The sequence below is a fragment of the Balaenoptera ricei genome, chromosome 5 (genome assembly GCF_028023285.1).
Source record: "Balaenoptera ricei isolate mBalRic1 chromosome 5, mBalRic1.hap2, whole genome shotgun sequence".
Lineage (NCBI taxonomy): Eukaryota > Metazoa > Chordata > Mammalia > Artiodactyla > Balaenopteridae > Balaenoptera > Balaenoptera ricei.
The window spans coordinates 130079758-130098152 of record NC_082643.1 but is presented as its reverse complement, the minus strand read 5'-3'; the positions used below and the strand labels follow the sequence as shown (position 1 = coordinate 130098152).

The 18395-nt window shown below is 33.1% G+C and overlaps 1 protein-coding gene across 2 annotated transcripts in view; it reads left to right on the top strand.

The window, feature by feature from the left end:
- Positions 1 to 18395, top strand: part of SCLT1 (sodium channel and clathrin linker 1) — a 247538-nt gene that overhangs the window by 8346 nt on the left and 220797 nt on the right. For both annotated transcript variants that reach the window (XM_059924260.1, XM_059924259.1), the window contains exon 2: positions 8990 to 9057. In XM_059924260.1, coding sequence (XP_059780243.1) covers positions 9025 to 9057 — 33 coding nt within the window. In that variant the 5' untranslated portion in view covers positions 8990 to 9024. The remainder of the gene's footprint in view (positions 1 to 8989; positions 9058 to 18395) is intronic.

The following is an 18395-nucleotide window of genomic DNA, read 5'->3' as shown; positions in this document are numbered from 1 at the left end:
AATTTCCCCACAAATTAATGGGTAGATTCAATGAAATCCCAAACCTAGATTTGACAACATGGTTCTAAAATCTATGTTGATGAGCTAGGAGTAGCCAAAAGAGTTTTAAAGAGCATCAAGGTGGGAAATTTTATTTTACCAGCTATTAAGACTGATTATAAATATCCAATTATTAAATCAATATTATATTGGCAGATAGATAAATACACAGATCAGTTAGCACAGAAACAAACACATACATCTGCAGACATTTGTTATCTGAAAGAACAGGCAACACAAATCAGTGGGCAAAGATAGGCTGTTCAACAAATGGTGCTACGATAATTGGGTATCCAAATGGGAAAGAAAAAATAATAAAGATATCTTTCTCACACCATATAGAAAAATTATCTCCAGATTGATTGAAGGAATAAATTCTCTTTAAACTTTCAGAAAAAAATTTAAGAGGGTGTCTTTTTGATCTCAGGATCATAGAAGATTTCTTAAAGAGACAAACATTTTTGACTGAAAGGAAAATATATATGAATAGACGACATCAGAAATAAAAACTTGGATATCACAAGAAACATCATCAATATAATGACTAGCCCAGCCACAAGAAAGGAGAATATATTTATAATAAATATAATGAAGAGTCGATTACCATTCACAATTTTAAAAGTTTTCCCAAATAAAAATACATTCACACTAATAGAAAAATGGTAAAGAATATGATAGGTCATTTACAAAAAATAAAACCTGAAGAGCTACTAAAAATATGAAAATGTCAATCTCATCAGTAATCCAGAAAATGCAAATTAAACAACGAGATAAGTGCTTGTTCAATGACGGAAATGGTAGATTTAAGTTATAGTAAAATTTCCTCCAGATTAAAGTCAGTCTATGAAGATTGTTTTCTCTCATTAATACACAATTGACTTCTTAACCTATTTTATTTACTGAGGCATCAGATTTAGTGTTTTTTCTTATTTAAAACCCTATCAGGAAAAAAAAGAAGTAGTTTGTATTGGAATTATTATATCCCTGGCCTTATCTCCAACCTCCTTTTGAGACAGTGAGAAGAGTAATAAGCAGAAACTAGATCCTAATTTTAGTGCTATGTGTCAGGAAACTCTCTTAGAAGTTCTGAGGGTAACAATAAAAAAAGGGATAATTCCTTTTAAACTCAAAGTTAAAAATGATTTAAATTATTAATACTTTATAATTACTTATTCCTTTATCAGAATCACATATATGTCATATTTCTCCACCAAATTATGTATGCTTTCAAGGAAGAAACTGTTATCTGAAGTTAACAGTGTAGAATGTATACATTTTGTGTGTGTAATTTTATATTTTTTAATTTATTTGTATATATAGTTAATATATATGTGCATATATATGTATATTTGCTAATGTGTAACATGCAGAAAATAGAGAAAACAAATATAAAGCTAAGAGAATTATTACAAAGCTCAAAACTCATATAATCATAACCCAGGTCAAAAAATAGACCATTGCTAGCACCCCAGAAGCCCTCTTGTGATCATACCCATGTCCTCCACCCCAAAGATAATCAAAGATAACTAATATCTTTAATTTTACACTATAAAAATTGTTTTGCCTGTGTTTGAAATTTATATAAATGGAATCATAAACCATGCGTCCTTCTGTGTTTGGCTTCTTTTATTTAATATTATGTTTTTGAGATTTATTCATACTCTTGCATGTAGATGTAGTATGTTCATTTTCATTGCTATAGAATATTCTAGTTTATAAATTTATCACTTTTATCTATTCTTCTTTTGATAGATACTTGCAGTTGTTTCCAGTTTGGGGGCCATTGAGAATAATGCTGTTACCAACATTTTTTGTCATGGCCCTTGGAACTCAAGTGCACACATTTTGGTTGGGTATATTCCTAGGAATTATATGTGTGTTTAAAATTCTACTAATTTACACTCCCACCATCAGTGTATGGGAGTTTTCTTTATTCCACGTTGTCACCAGCATTTGTCTTTTAGTCTTAGCTCTTTATTTTATTGTAATTTTAATTTGTATTTTCCTGATGTCTAATGAGGTTGACAACTTTTCTATGTTCGTTGGGCACCTGGGTAACCTTTTTGTGAAATACTAATTACGTCTTTTTACCACTTTGTTTATAAGATTGCCTGCCTTTTAACTGATAGAAGTTCTTTGTACATTCTAGAAATAAGCCCTTTGTCAGTTATAGGTGTTGGAAATACCTTCTCCATATTTGTGGCTTGCATTTTTACTCTCTTAACAGTCTCTTTTTGATGAACAGAAGTTCTTAATTTTAATGTAGTCCAGTTTGTCAGTTTTTCTTTCATGATTAGTGCTATTTGTGTTTTGATTAAAAAAATCTTTCCCTATCCTAAGGCTATAAAGACACTCTTTTTGTTCTCTTAGAATTTATTGTTTTGGCATTCACAGTTAGATCTTCATTTCACATAAAATTGATTTTTATGGGTGACGTTTTGTTCTTTTCCATGAGTGTATCCAGCTGACCTAGAACCACTTACAAAAAGATTGTCCTTCTCCCCTCACTGCTCTGGAGTGCCCCTTTGATCCCAATTCAAGTGCTCATATATACATGGGTATACTTCTGGATCCTGGATCCTCTTCCATTGGTCAATTTTGTTTATCCTTATATGACTGTCACACAGTCTAAATGCCTATAGTTTTATAATAAATCTTGATATCTGGTAGAACAAGTCCCCCCGCCCCGATTTTTCTTTCGCAAAATATTAGCTATTCTTGTTGCATTTCCACCTATATTTTATTTTATTTTTTATTTTAGTTTTATGGGTAGGGCATCTCATTGTTATTTTTTTAAATAGATCTCTATTGGAGTATAATTGCTTCACAACACTGTGTTAGTTTCTGTTGCACACCAAAGTGAATCAGCCATATGTATACATATGTCCCTATATTTCATTGTTATTTTAATTTGCTTTTCCCCAATGCACGATGCTTATCGTTTTCCAGTGATTTCCCAATGTTGATCAACTTATACATGCTTATTTCCCATCTGTATATATTATTCTGTAAGGTGTCTACTCATATTTGTTTTAATTTGGTATGTTTTTCTTATTGTGGATTTTTTCTAGTTCTTTGAGTATTTTGCATGCAAATCTTTCTTCAGTTATGTGTTTTGAAAATATATTTTCGTAGTCAGGGGCTTGTCTTTCCATTCTTTGAACATTGTCCTTCATAGAGTAAATAGTTTAAATCTAATAAAGTCCACATTATCAATATTTTTTCTTTCACGGATTGTGCTTTTTGTGTTGTATATGAAAACTAATTATCAAAACTAGAACTCATGTGGATTTTCTCCCAAGTTTTCCACTATAATTTTTATAGTTCTGTACTCTGTATTTAAGACAATGAATGATTTTGAATGAATTTATGTCTAAGTTGCAAAGTTTGTGTCTTTATTTTCTTATGGTCATCGATTTGTACCCTCATCATTTGTTGATAATGACTAAAGACTAAAAGTCTGTACTTTCTGTATTAATGTGCCTTTATTCCTTTGACCAAGGTCAAGTTGTCTGAATTTGCATAGGTGTACTAGTGGACTCTGTCTGTTCTGTTTATCTTTGTGTCTGTTTGTTTCAAATACCATGCTCTCTTGATTATTTTAGCTTTCTAGTAAATCTTGAAATTGGGAAGTGTGAGTTCATCAACTTCTTCTTCATCAGTGTTGTCTAGACTACTCAATGCAATGTTTAAAACAAGTTTGTCCATATCTACAAAATGGCTTTTATTGGAATTGTACTGGATCTTTAAATCAATTTAAGAAGAATTGACATCTTAATAATATTGTGGCTTTTGATGATGAACAAGGAATTTATCTCAATTGATTTATTTTTCTTTCATTGCTTTCAAGAATGTTTCATATCTTTTTTCTTTTTAAAAGATTTATTCAATTTATTAAAGAAAAAACAAAAGAACCAGTTCATCCATTTTTCCCTGCCTCTCCCTGCCCCCATCCTCCACTTCTTGAAACCACCAATCTGTTCCCTGTATCAGTGACCTTGGTTTCTCTCTTTTCATATGATATTTGTCTTTCTGTGTTACTTATTTCACTTAGCATCATGTTCTCGAGGTCCACCCATATTGTCACAAATGGCAAGATTTCATTCTTTGTTTATGGCTGAGTAATATTCCATTGTATATATACCACAATTTCTTTATCTACTCATCCAACAATGGATGTTTAGGTTGTTTCCATATCTTGGCTCTTATAAATAATGCTGCAATGAACATGGGGGTGCATATCGTTTCAAATTAGTGTTTTAATTTTCTTTAGATAAATACTCAGAAGGGGAATTGGTGGGTCATGTGAATTCTGTTTTTAGTTTTTTGAGGAACCAAAACCTACATACTGTTTTTCATAGTAGTTGCACCAGTACCCATCTCCACATCCTCACCAACACTTGTTATTTCTTGTCTTTTTGATAATAGCCATTCTAATGGGAATGAGGTGATATCTTGTTGTGGTTTTGATTTGCGTTTTCCTGATTAATGATGTTGAGTATCTTTTCATGTGTCTATTGGTCTTCTTTGGAAAAATGTCTATTCAGGTCTTCTGCCCATTTTTTAATCAAGTTGTTTGTTTTTTCGCTATTGAGTTGTGTGAGTTCTTTATTTTAGATCTGTTCCCCTTTTCAGATATATGATTTGCAATTATTTTCTCCCATTCAGTAGGTTGCCTTTTCATTTTATTGATAGTTTTCTTTGCTGTGCAGGGGCTTTTTCCTCTTTAAGAAGTTTCGAGGTACAGCATTTTCACTATCATCGAGTTCAAAATACTTTTTAAGTTTGTTTTGTAATTCATCCTGAGACCAATAGGTTATTGAAAAGTAATTTCTTACATTATGGAGATTTTTCCTGTAGTTTTTGGTTCTTCATTCTAGCCTAACTGTGCTAATATCAGGTAATAGGCCCTCTTTGGCTTTGCAGGGGAGCAAAAATAATTTTCCTCTACCCTTCTAGGTTGTTGCCTGTGACCTCCTATAGTAAAAGACAGACTAATAGGAGAAAAACAAGTTTAATAACATATTTACCTTCTGTATACATTAGAGACCCAGGAAAACTGAGAAAAACTCCTTCAAATGTCCCAAGCTACAATCTTAAATAACATCTTCAGATAAAGACAAAAGAAGAGATGAGAAATTACCAGGAAAAGCACAGTAAACAGGAATAAAATTTTTAAGCAGATTTAAGTCATTACCTTCTCTATTCATAAAGCGTTTCTAGAGATTTAGAGTCATCTTTCTCTTTCTGGTATAGAGAGGGAGACATGCTTACAAATGGAGTTTTCCCTTATAAATGTAAATGTCTTTTACAAAATGGTAACTTCTACTCAGTTTTCAGAGCTTTTTCTATTCTGCTGTTTCTTAAAAATTACCAGCCTAAAATAATCCTTATGATAAAGAGGCATATTTTAGAGTGGTATATTCTCCTCTTCAGCTTCAGTCTTTTGAAAGTTGTTGAGACTTACTCTTATTTATTTATTTTAATTTTTAGTTTTTCTTCTTTTTTTATTGAAGTATAGTTGCTGTGCAGTGTTATATAAGTTACAGGTGTACAGTTTTTAGTGCTTCACAATTTTTAAAGGTTATATTCTGTTTATAGTTATTATAAAGTATTGGCTGTATTTCCCATGTTGTACAATATACCCCTGTAGCTTATACCTAATAATTGTACCTCTTACTCCCCTACCCCAATATTGCCCTCCCCTCTTCACTCTCCCCACTGGTAACCACTAGTTTGTTCTCTATATCTGTGAGTCTGCTTCTTTTAGGTTATATTCACTAGTTTGTTGTATTTTTTTAGATTCCACATATAAGTGATATCATGCAGTATTTGTCTTTCGGTGTCTGATTTATTTCACTTAGCATAATGCCCTCCAAGTCCATCTATGTTGCTACAAATGGCGAAATTTCCTTCTTTTTATGGCTGAGTTGTATTCTGTCTCCTTTATCCATTCATCTGTTGATGGACACTTAGGTTGCTTCCATATTTTGGCAATTGTTAATAATGCATGCTATATGTACACCTGAAACTAACACAACATTGTAAATCAATTATACCCCAATAAAAATTTTTCAAAAATAATGCATGCTATGAACATTGGAGTGCATGTATCTTTTCGAATTAGTGTTTTTGTTTTTATAGGATATATACCCAGGAGTGGAATTGCTGGGTCATATAGTAGTTCAATTTTTAGTTTTTTGGGAAACGTTCATACTGTTTTTAACAGTGACTGCACCAATTTACATTCCCACCAACAGTGTACAAGTGTTCCTTTTTCTCCACATCCTGGCCAACATTTGTTATTTGTGTTCTTTTTGATGATAACCATTCTGACAGGTGTGAGGTGATATCTCAATGTGTTTTTTTTTTTTTAATTTTTATTTATTTATTTATTTATGGCTGTGTTGGGTCTTCGTTTCTGTGCAAGGGCTTTCTCCAGTTACAGCAAGTGGGGGCCACTCTTCATCACGGTGCGCGGGCCTCTCATTATCGTGGCCTCTCTTGTTGCGGAGCACAGACTCCAGATGCGCAGGCTCAGTAATTGTGGCTCATGGGCCTAGTTGCTCCGTGCATGTGGGATCTTCCCAGACCAGGGCTTGAACCCGTGTCCCCTGCATTGGCAGGCAGATTCTCAACCACTGCGCCACCAGGGAAGCCCTCAATGTGGTTTTGATTTGCATTTCCCTGATAATTAGTGATGTTGAGCATCTTTTCATGTGCCTATTGGCCATCTACATTTCCTCTTTGGAAAAATGTCTATTCACTACTTATGCCCACTTTTTAATCAGGTTATTTGTATTTTTGATGTTGAGTTGTATGAGCTGTTTATATATGTTGGATATTATTCCCTTATCAGGCATATCATTTGCAAATATTTCATTAAATAGGTTGTCTTTTCATTTTGTTGATGGTTTCCTTTGCTGTGAAAAGCTTTTAAGTTTGGTTAGCTCCTATTTGTTTATTTTTGGTTTTATTTCCTTTGCCTGAGGAGAAGGATCCAAAAAGATATTGCTGTAATTTATGTCAAAGAATGTTCTGCCTTTGTTTTCCTCTAGGAGTTTTATGGCTTTCACTCTTACATTTAGGTCTTTAAACCATTTTGAGTTTATTTTTGTATATGGTGTTAGAGATGTTCTAATTTCCTTCTTTTACATGTAGCTGTCCAGTTTTCCCAGTACCACTTATTGAAGAAACTGTCTTTTATCCATTGCATAGTCTTGCCTCCTTTGTCATAGATTAATTGACCATAAGTGTATGAATTTATTTCTGGGCTCTCTATCCTGTTCCATTGATCTATGCTTTTGTGCCAGTACAATACTGTTTTGGTTACTGTAACTTTGTAGTATAGTCTGAAGTCAGGGAGCGTGATTCCTCCACCTCTGTTCTTCTTTCTCAAGATTGTTTTGGCTATTTGTGTTTCCATACAAATTTTAAGATTTGTTCTAGGTCTATGAAAAGTGCCATTGGTATTTTGATAGGGATTGCATTGAATCTGTAGATTGCCTGAGTAGTATGGACATTTTAACAATATTGATTATTCCGATCCAAGAACACAGTATATCTTTCCATGTGTTTGTGTCTTCAATTTCTTTCATCAGTGTCTTATAGTTTTTAGAATACAGGTTTTTTGCCCCCTTAGGTAGGTTTATTCCTGGGTATTTTATTCTTTTTGGTACAGTGGTAAATGGGATTGTTTGCTTAATTTCTTTTTCTGATACTTTGTTTTTAATGTATAGAAATGCAACAGATTTCTGTATATTAATTTTGTATCCTGCAACTTTACCAAATTCATTGATTAGCTCTAGTAGTTTTCTGGTGGCATCTTTAGGATTCTCTATGTATAGTATCATGTCATCTGCAAACAGTGACAGTTTTACTTCTTCTTTTCCAATTTGTATTCCTTTTATTTCTTTTTCTTCTCTGATTGCCATGGCTAGGACCTCCAAAACTATGTTGAATAAAAGTGGTGAAAGTGGGCATCCTTTTCTTGTTCCTGATCTTAGAGGAAATACTTTCAGGATGAAGTTAGCTGTGGGTTTGTCATATATGACCTTTATTGTGTTGAGGTATGTTCCCTCTGTGGCTGGTTTCTGGAGAGTTTTTATCATAAATCGTTGTTGAATTTTGTCAAAAGATTTTTCTGCATCTATTCAGATGATCATATGGCTTTTATTCTTCAGTTTGTTAATGTGGTGTATCACATTGATTGATTTGTGAATGTTGAAAAATCCTTGCATCTCTGAGATAAATCCCACTTGAATATTCAAAAACTTAAAAGAGACTTACCCTTTTGTCAGCAAATTATCAGTTTTAAATGTTCCATGTGATCTTGAAAGAATGAGTTTTGTATATTTGTTGGGTGCTATGTTCTATTGTATGTTGCTTTTCTTGCTTCAAATAAAAATATTACCTTGTACTTGCTGAGAGTTCTGAGCTTTTCTGGACCTTCTTTTCCATTGTCTCTTGCCCATTCCTGCTTAATTTGGATACCTTGTCCTGCAGTTTCTCCTCTGTGTGGAGGTTTGTCCTGGAAGAGAATTCCAGCAGATTTTAACTTCTAAACAGGAATGGTTTAGCCTTATCTTTCCAACTCTTTTCACTTCTAGTAGCAGGAATAAAAAAATAAACATGGAGAATATTTTTTTGACTTCTAGTAACCTGAAGAGCAAACCAGGAGAGACTAAGAATTAAAATTTATAGGATCAGAAAAATTAGTTCTTTGTAGCTGTTCTTTTTCCCATTGGTAGTAGTTATTTGGCTTAGGTGTATAGAATGGCCTAGTTTTAAATTCTAAAATGGTGTGTTGAGATTGATGATTCATTTTATTTTGAACAACAGTGGCGACTAGCAGTTTTGCATTGGATGTATCAATATCTACTTTATTTCCACTTTTTAAAAGTTGAACATTACCCAATTAACTACAAATTGGTTCTTCTCTTTGTTTCAGATCAAAAGCTAAATGAAGTTCTTAGACGGTATCAAATGGAAAATTTTTTCAAATATTCATCGGCACAGGTATGTAAATTAAATTGAGGCCTAACAAATTAAGTACAAATTTGGTTGTAAACATCTCTACATGAATACAAATGTAGAATAAGTGCTACCTAGGATTATTCCATGTGAAGTGGCCCTTAGCACTTTAAAAGTTTGCTTACAACTTTGATTCTTGTAAGGAGGAAAACTTGTTTTTATTTAATGACTGTAAATTCTTTGACCATAGAAATTGTGTTTTTCCTCCCAGAGTTGGAGATTACATATTATGTATAGTGTTAAAATGTCCGAGTTCTAAAATTAGAATTCATTAGACTTTTGAAACATCCTAAATAGGTTTCTCAAGATACATCCAACTGTAAACTTTAACTCTGAATTTTTGTAAATTATGACAGAGCATAAACTAACTCAAAACAGTAAATAATATATGGTATTGTTTTAATATTTTTTTCTTGGTGTATTTTTTTATTTAAATATTGTGTTTAAAAAATTTTTTTTTGACCAATAAGGTATACTTACTGGTGGACTCTGAGTTATAGGATATTAAAAGAAAAATATCTCCTAGATTAGTGGTAGTTCTCCACTGAATCAATAAAGAAGTGGTTTGCTTTTGACATAAATAAATCTTGTAATTAAAACTGAAATTGCTTTTAAGAAATTAAAAGGAAGTTGTTTTTAAGATACTAGGTGATAGAAAATCTTTCATATCCAATAGCCTCTAAATTTTGCTTAGATTCTTAGGTTCTTTTGCTTCTGCTTAATGTCATATAGAATATGCCTGAAGAGGGAGGATTCAAACAAAAGATTGATTTTAAAGCCTCTGGGCATGGAATTGCATCATATCTCCTGGAATCTGTGGCTGACTTGATTATGAAAGATGGTTTTACCAGATAAAATAATGACTCTCAATAGCTCTTTAAGTGTCCCTGCATTGTGTACTGTGATTATAATTAATTAAAGCCTGATGGTAACATACCAAGTAGGGAAAAGTTTTCCCTTATTTAGTAGTGTACTCTTCAGTGAAATTATATAGCTCCTTTAATTATTTGAAGGTACACATTCTTCTCTTACATGTACTATTCTTGTAGTCATAAGTCAAATCTGGATTTCTATTTCTTACTTTTAGTGTTAGTATATTGTTACTGCCTGATTCCTTTGCAGTCTACCATTTCTTCAGAACATGTTGCTGTCTCAAGACTCTAGTCCTCATGGGTCTTGCCTTTCACTGGGTAGTTTGCACTAGTGAGTGGGAGGTGATATGGGAGCATGAAAGAGAGTTTAATCTTCTTTCTAGCAGAAACGTCCATATCCTTGGTCATATGTAGTGCATCCTTCGGGATTTTTCACCCCAGAAGCATTATTCTGGTTTCTGATAAAATGCTCAGGAGGAATTTCTTTCTTTCTTGTTGTTTTGTTTTGTTTTTGTTTTCTGTTTATTTTCTAGTAAAGGAAGACATAGAAGTAGGGGTTAAACTGTTCATTATCAGAGAGTAAATGGGACCCAGGAACACTGGCTCAGATCTCTTGTCACTGTAACTTTAGTCGTTGCTACTAGCAACAGAAATTCTTCATAAATTTGTTTGCTCTTTTTGTTCAGCTGTGTTTCCCAAGTTCCTAGAACAATTCTTGTTAGATACGCAATAAATATTTGTAGGATTAATTAAACAGCTATATCTTTCCTCTTCTTCCCTCCTTCCTACGTATCTTCCAACATTATTTGAGCTCTGTGTGCCAAATACAGTGAAAGTGGACATGTAAAAAGTCATGATCAGCTTGGGAAATACAAATAGTTCATGCCTTTTAGTTCTGTTTTTCAAAATAAAGTCCCAATGAACTGTCCCTTCTTTCTCACACTAGGTACCATAAAATTGCCAGCTCTTGTGTTAAGTGGACATATCTTAAGAAACCTTTTTCCAGTATCAAAAAAACAAACCTGCAAGAGTTTGATATTTATTTCTTACATTTTAAGTTGGTACTTCAAACATAATTTTCTATAGAAACTGTATTATAAGTGATAGTTAAAATTCTTTAGTACTATTACTACATAATGATCATTTAGACTTCTTTTGGATCAAAGTAAGGTCTGTGGATTGCCTTAAGATTTTCTGTATAGCATTATTTCTTAGGAAAATACAGGATACCTTTATAATAACTAATGATACGTAAATTCTGTGGATTTAAACAGAAAGTTGGAGTCTTCCAATGTGTTGAATAGGTCATATATTTAATATATTTGGTTCATAATTCATTCATCTTTAAAAAAAACCTTTTCCCTTCTTATAATTGTATGTAACTTTTTAAAGATACTTCATTTTATTTATTTTAATTTTTATTTTATATTGGAGTATAGTCAATTTACAACATTGTGTTAGTTTCAGATGTACAGCAAAGTGATTCATATATATATACATATATATATACACACATATATCCATTCTTTTGTGTGTGTATATACACACACACACACACACACACACACACACACATATCCATTCTTTTTCAGATTCTCTTCCCATATAGGTCATTACAGAATATTGAGTAGAGTTCCCTGTGCTATACAGTAGGTCCTTGTTGATTATCTATTTTATATGTAGTAGTGTGTATCTGTTAATCCCAACCTCCTAATTTATCTCCCCCACCCCAACCGTTCCCCTTTTGTAACCATAAGTTTGTTTTCTATGTCTGTGGGTCTGTTTCTGTTTTGTAAGTAAGTTCATTTGTATCATCTTTTTAGATTCCACATATAAGTGACATCATATGGTATTTGTCTTTCTCTGTCTGACTTCACTTAGTATGATAATCTCTAGGTCCATTCATGTTGCTGCAAAGGGCATTATTTCATTCTTTTTTATTTTCTGAAGAACTAATGGCTTTATTCAAAAATTTAAGAATCAGCAGCACTAGGAGGGATTGTACAAAATGGAAGGTTTTTATAGGTAGAAGGAAGGGAGGGAGCGAGAAGGTATTAGTAAATGAAAAGAAAGGATTGTTTCAGGCCAGGTCTTCTACCAGGACCGGAACTGCAGGGGTCTTTCTCAGGAAATTTCAGTTGGACTGTTTTAAAGGTCACATCTCTGGGAGGGGTTGAAAATGGCTTGGTTTGCTGTGATGGGGGGTGAGTGACCCCATTTGGGGCTTGTTATTTCTTTTTTAACACTTGGTATAATGGCATTATTTTGCATTTCCCTGTTGAATAGTGATGTTGAGAATATTTTCATATGCTTATTGGCCATTTGGATGTTCTCTTTTCTGACGTTCCTGTTTAAATATTTTGCCCATTTAAAAAATTGGGTTGTTTGCCTTTTTAAAAAAAACTTTTATTGAAGTATAGATGATTTACAATGATGTGTTAGTTTCAGGTGTACAGCAAAGTGAATCAGTTATACATACACATATATCCACTCTTTTTTAGATTGTATTCCCATGTAGGTCATTACAGAGTATTGAGTAGATTTTCCTGTGCTGTACACTAGGTCCTTATTAGTTATCTATTTTATATGTAGTAGTGTGTATATGTCAATCCCAATCTTCCAATTTATCCCTGCCTCCCTTTTCCCCCCTGGTAACCATAAATTTGTTTTCTACATCTGTGACTCTATTTCTGTTTTGTAAATAAGTTCACTTGTGCCATATTTTAGATTCCACATATAAGTGATATCATATATTTGTCTTTCTCTGTCTGACTTACATCACCCAGTATGAGAATCTCTAGGTCCATCCATGTTGCTGCAAATGGCATTATTTCGTTCTTTTTTATGGCTGAGTAATATTCCATTGTATATATATACCATATCTTCTTTATCCATTCCTCTGTTGATGGACATTTAGGTTGGTTCCACGTCCTGGCTATTGTAAACAGTGCTGCAATGAACATTGTGGTACATGCATCTTTTCAAATTATGGTTTTCTCCAGATATATGCCTGGAGTGGGATTGCTGGATCATATGGTAGCTCTATTTTTAGTTTTCTAAGGAACCTCCATACTGTTCTCCATAGTGCTGTACCAATTTACATTCCCACCAACGGTGTAAGAGGGTTCCCTTTTCTTCACACCCTCTCCAGCATTTATTGTTTGTAGATTTTTTGATGATGGCCATTCTGACTGGTGTGAGGTGATGCCTCAGTGTAGCTTTAATTTGCATTTCTCTAATAATTAGTGATGTTGTGCATCTTTTCATGTGCTTTTTGGCCATCTGTATGTCTTCTCCGGAGAAATGTCTATTTAGATCATCTGCCCATTTTTTGATTGGGTTTATTTCATTCTTTTTTATAGCTAAGTAATATTCCATTGTATATATGTACTAAAGATACTTTAAGTAACTAGTTTCTTGAATGATCCCTTCAGGTTGTTGTGAAATTTAGTTGTCTTTCTTTGATTATGTTGTGTTTTCTATATAAATAAAAAGTATTTCAAGTCACATTGCTTTCTAAGAGTGTAGTATAGTAGTAGGCACTGGATGACAAATATTCAAAGATAAGAAAAATATTCAAGAAGGTGAGTGGGAAATATCCCCTTTTTCCCATTTTTTTCATCCTACTTTTTTTCCCCCTTAAATCCCTGCCTTTTCTCACATGAAAGCTAATTAAATCCTCTTTGTAACCTATGCCACACTAGTATGTGTGTACTGAAGGGTAGGATTAGTGTTTTTGTTCTCTTTGTACTTGCTGGAGGAACAGGGTGGAATATTAAAAATAAGTTTATTTTCTCTGAAAGCTCTCCTAAAAGTGTCTTGGGACTTCTTTTTCTACTTGTTATCCCTTGAACTCAAAATTAAAGTTAAAAAAAAAATTGAGAGAGTCTGCTGGGAAAGAAAGGGAATAACATAAACTAGAAAGAAGAGGAAGGAAGAAATAAGTATAAAAGTGTGGTGCTGGAGGTATGAGTTGGTTGTGGAGGGGAAAGACAGTCATTGTGCACATTTATTCACTGATTCAGCAAACAATGTGTTAATTCAATAGATTTTGAGTGCATGAATGTGCTAGGTAAGCTCTGGGGACAGAGCTATGAATAAGATAGACAAAGGATCCTCCTTCAATGGAAGAATATGAATGAATGAATGAATGAATGAAAACTGTGATAACCTATGAACAAAATAAACAGGGTGCTGAGATAGAGATTAAAATGCATGTTGTGTGGTGGTGGCTGAGACCCGTTTTTGGTAGAAAGGTCAGAGAAGGCTTCTCTAAGGCAGGTAACATTCAAGTTGGCACCGAAAGTGAAGAATAAGTCAAAGAATGGACCAAAAAGAGGCTCTGAGGCAGGAAGAAATTTGACACGTCTTGTATAGTACATAAGAGCTGGTCCAACTGTAATCAGATAATAGTTATTGGAAATTTACATTGAAGGAATAGTAAGGCTACTCCTGTTGATCATGAGTTTAAAAATATAACACTTGATAGATAAAATATAACACACCACTTTTACTATTTAAGTCAAATTATTAGCTTTCTAGACCAGTGCTGTTCAGTAGAACTTCCTGTGATCATGGAAATATATAATTCTGTACTGTTCAATACAGTAGCCAGTATCACAGGGGGGCTTTTATGCACTTGAAATTAGGCTAGCACAACTGACAGGTCTTTTATCTAATTTGCACTTGAAAAATGAAATTTAAATTTGAGTAGACTAATGTGGCTTATGGCTATTGTGTTGGACAGTGCAGTTCTAAACTCTCCATGTGATGAATTACTCAGGTAAAACCTTGAAGAGTTGATTTTGCATCATCCCATGATGAAGATAGAAAATCAATAGTTCAGTACTTTAAAGAGTCTGAGTGTAAGTCTATCAATTTCTTAGGTTGTACATCAACCTTTATTGATAAATGATGAAAATCAGTCTCCTCATGATATGAATGAAAGGTGTAGGGGTTTGCTGCAACCCTCTAAAATGTATGAGAACACCTTCACAAAATGCTAATTGACCTATACTTTATTTTCTTCCAAAGGATAGAGGAAAGGATGCCATTTACTTATTTGATAGCCAGTGATAATGATTAAAGTCAGGGGCACAAAATTAAACATTCAGAACTGTAATTACAGTACTTAGAGAGTATGTAGTCTTGTTAATTAGAGGAAGAAAAGTGTCCAGAAAATTTGTTTACCTGACTACAATCAAATATTATTGACATTCTTTCTGTGATATATCATCACTGTCATCTCAGGAAGTCATCTTGAGATCAAAATAGATAGAAATTAATTGTACAGTATCCATTTTTCAAGATTCATAAAATTCTATAAATGTTTCTTTTCTTTGTATAGTTTGTTTAAATTTTGTTTTAGAGAATATAAAAAGTCTTATAAATGCTTTATAGTCAATTTCAATCTTATTTTCCCAACCTGATTTTTTTCCACTAGGTCTCTAGTTACTAAGTAATGCAGTCTCTTATTCCAGAAGTTTTGCTAGCAAGTGGGAAGGGATTGCTGAATCTGTATTTTTATTTTCAAATATTTTTCTTATGTTTTGATTTATTACATTTATTTTCAGAATCGTATAGCTTTTATAATTACTTTAGATTGGTGGGTCATCTATTCTTACATTTGTATTTCCTTAGCAACTATCATTAGAAAATAGTTATGGAGCAGTGTCTTCACAGAATTCACTTTAACCAATGTATACTGAGCACCATCTTTACGTAAGGCACTGTGCTAGGGGCTTTAGCGATATAAAGGTCTGTAAAATAAAATAACGATTTCAAAGGAACTTAGAGACTAATGAAAATATGGGATGAGAAATATTAAATAATTAGGTAAAAGGCATCTTATTTGAATCTTAAGAACTTTAAAACCAAATATGGGTATTAAGAGAAAAAAGGAGATCATATATAGTTGGAGAGATCTGGGAAAGTTTCCTGAAGGATGTGAGGCATATTTGCTGGGCACTGATAAATAGGTAGGATTTCGAAAGAACTTCAATGGGGGCCAAAAGACGGGGTGGTGAAGAGCATTGCAGATGGACCCATTGGCATGATGAGAAGCCAAAGGAGGTGAGAAAATGAGAGTTGTATTTAGCGACTAAAACATACTTCAGTTTGTGTAATTCTTTCACATATGTGAAGAAGTAATTGAAAATAACATTAGGAAGGGTAGGTTGTTTCCACATGGTAGAGGACATTGAATGGTTAAGTTTAATAGTTTGGATTTAATTTAATGAGCACTAGAAGATTACTATAAATAGTTTTCAGAAGAATGTTTTTCTGAATAATCTGGAAGAAATTCATTTATTTGTTTATCACTAATTTATTGTGCAGCTATTGTAAATAAGTCATTGTGTTAGACTCTTGATAGATAAAATAATAGTACAGGCATGGTGCTATCTATAAGGTAGATTAAAGTGGAGAGAAGAAACATGTGATAAGAATAACAACTAGGAAACATAATTGATGGGTGGGAGGATAATAAGGGCTTGAATTATTATTTTGTAAAATGTCAGCCATCTTCAACTATCAGTCATAACACTGGTAGTTGATTTTGATTTTATAAAAATTTCTAAGAAATTTGAGAAATAATATTTTAAAAGTTTAAACTACAGTTGACCTTTGAACTGTGAGGGTCTTCTTAGCTGCAGACTTTTTCCAAAAAATATAGTACCTGTATTTTCATTTTGCAAATCTTTAAATTAGGTAAGTATGGGCAAAGGTTTGTGTTAGATTAGATATTACAATATGTGGAATCAAAAGAACTAAGGTTTGAGTCCTGATTCTATCCAGATTGTTTCAGCTTCCTACCCTTGAGTGAGTCATTTATCAGTTCCTTTGTTTTTGAGGCAGAGATAGCAGTTATGTGGATTTTCGGCTGCTGATCAGCACCTCTACCCGCCAGGTTGTTCAAGGGCTGACTGTATTTAGTTATCCCAAGAAGCTTTTAAACTATTGAACAACTGAAAGTTAAAATATCACTTGTCTCTCAATTAATTCTTTAAAAATTACAATAAATTTTTCAGTGGTCTTGGATTGAATAAATCACTCCTTGAAGTTACATAGACTGTTGGATGCATTTATTCCTTAACTCATCAAGCTCTCTCTGGAAGGCTACCTTTCTTTTAGTATAATCCATTTCATAGTTCTTCTGGATCCATGTGAACAGAAGTGTTTTCAGTACTATACATGCACTAATAATTTTACTAAATATGCTCATATATGAAATCATTTTGTTGTATCATTTGGCAGGTTTTAAAATTAAATATAAGTGATACACTATATGTCTCCTTCGGCAAAACTTGCTTTTTTCGTTCAACATTATTTTAAAATATTTGATGCATATATACCAGTTCATGCACTGTAACTGCTGTCTACTGCATTCCATCGTATAACTGTACCACAGTTTATTTATCCATTCCCCTGTTGAAGGACATTTAAGTTTTGTACAATTTTTTCATCTTGCTGTAATGCTTAAACACATTTTTGAACATGTCTCTGTATACACATGTGAGAGTTTTTTTAGGTTAAATACTTAAAATTGGAGCTTTCTCATCTTCAGGTTTACTAGAAATTGCAAGAGGACTCTTCAAGGTGATTGTACTAGTTTTCATTCCATTTCATGGTGTATGAGAGTGCTCATTTTGAAACATCCAACAGGTGGCATTGTCACTCATTTTGTTTTTGTTAGTGTGATTGGTGTGAAGTGATAGTCTAATCATTACAGCTGGAAATGTAGTCTAAGTTGATCAGTTTGGATTTAATTTAATAAGTGACAGTATAATCACTACAACTGGAAAACAAATTGTCATATAATTGTTAGTTTTAAGGTTCGAATTCACACTTGGTATACTTTGGTATCCTGTGAATCTAAACTCCATAGTCTCTGCAAGATATTGATGGTTTGAAGCCTTTTTTTTTTTTTTTTTTTCCTCCTAAGAGACCCTCTCAAGTCATCTTCTAATTCAGGGCTTAGCAAACTATATCCCACTGACTAAATCTCACCTGCCATCTGTTTTAGTAAACAGAAATTTATTGGAACACAGCCACACTCATTTGTTTACATATTGTCTATGGCCTCTTTTGTGCTACAAGGGCAGGGTTGAATAGCTGTGACAAACACCCTGTTATTCACAAAACCTAATAAGTTTACTGTCTGGCCCTTTACAGAAAACTTTGCTAACTCTTATTCTAATTCAACTATATTATAAAAAGTAATTATATTAAATGTGAATGAACTAAATACTCCAACTATGTAAAACATAAGCACACACACAAATCCAACTATGTCAACCACAGAAAGATTTAAATGAAAAGGATAGAAAAAGTTATACCATGAAAATATTAACTAATAGAAAGCAGACATAGCTCTAGTAACATCAGACAGAGTAGGCATTAGGTAAGAAATGTTGCTTGAGATAAAGAGGAGGGACATCTGCTGAAGGAGTT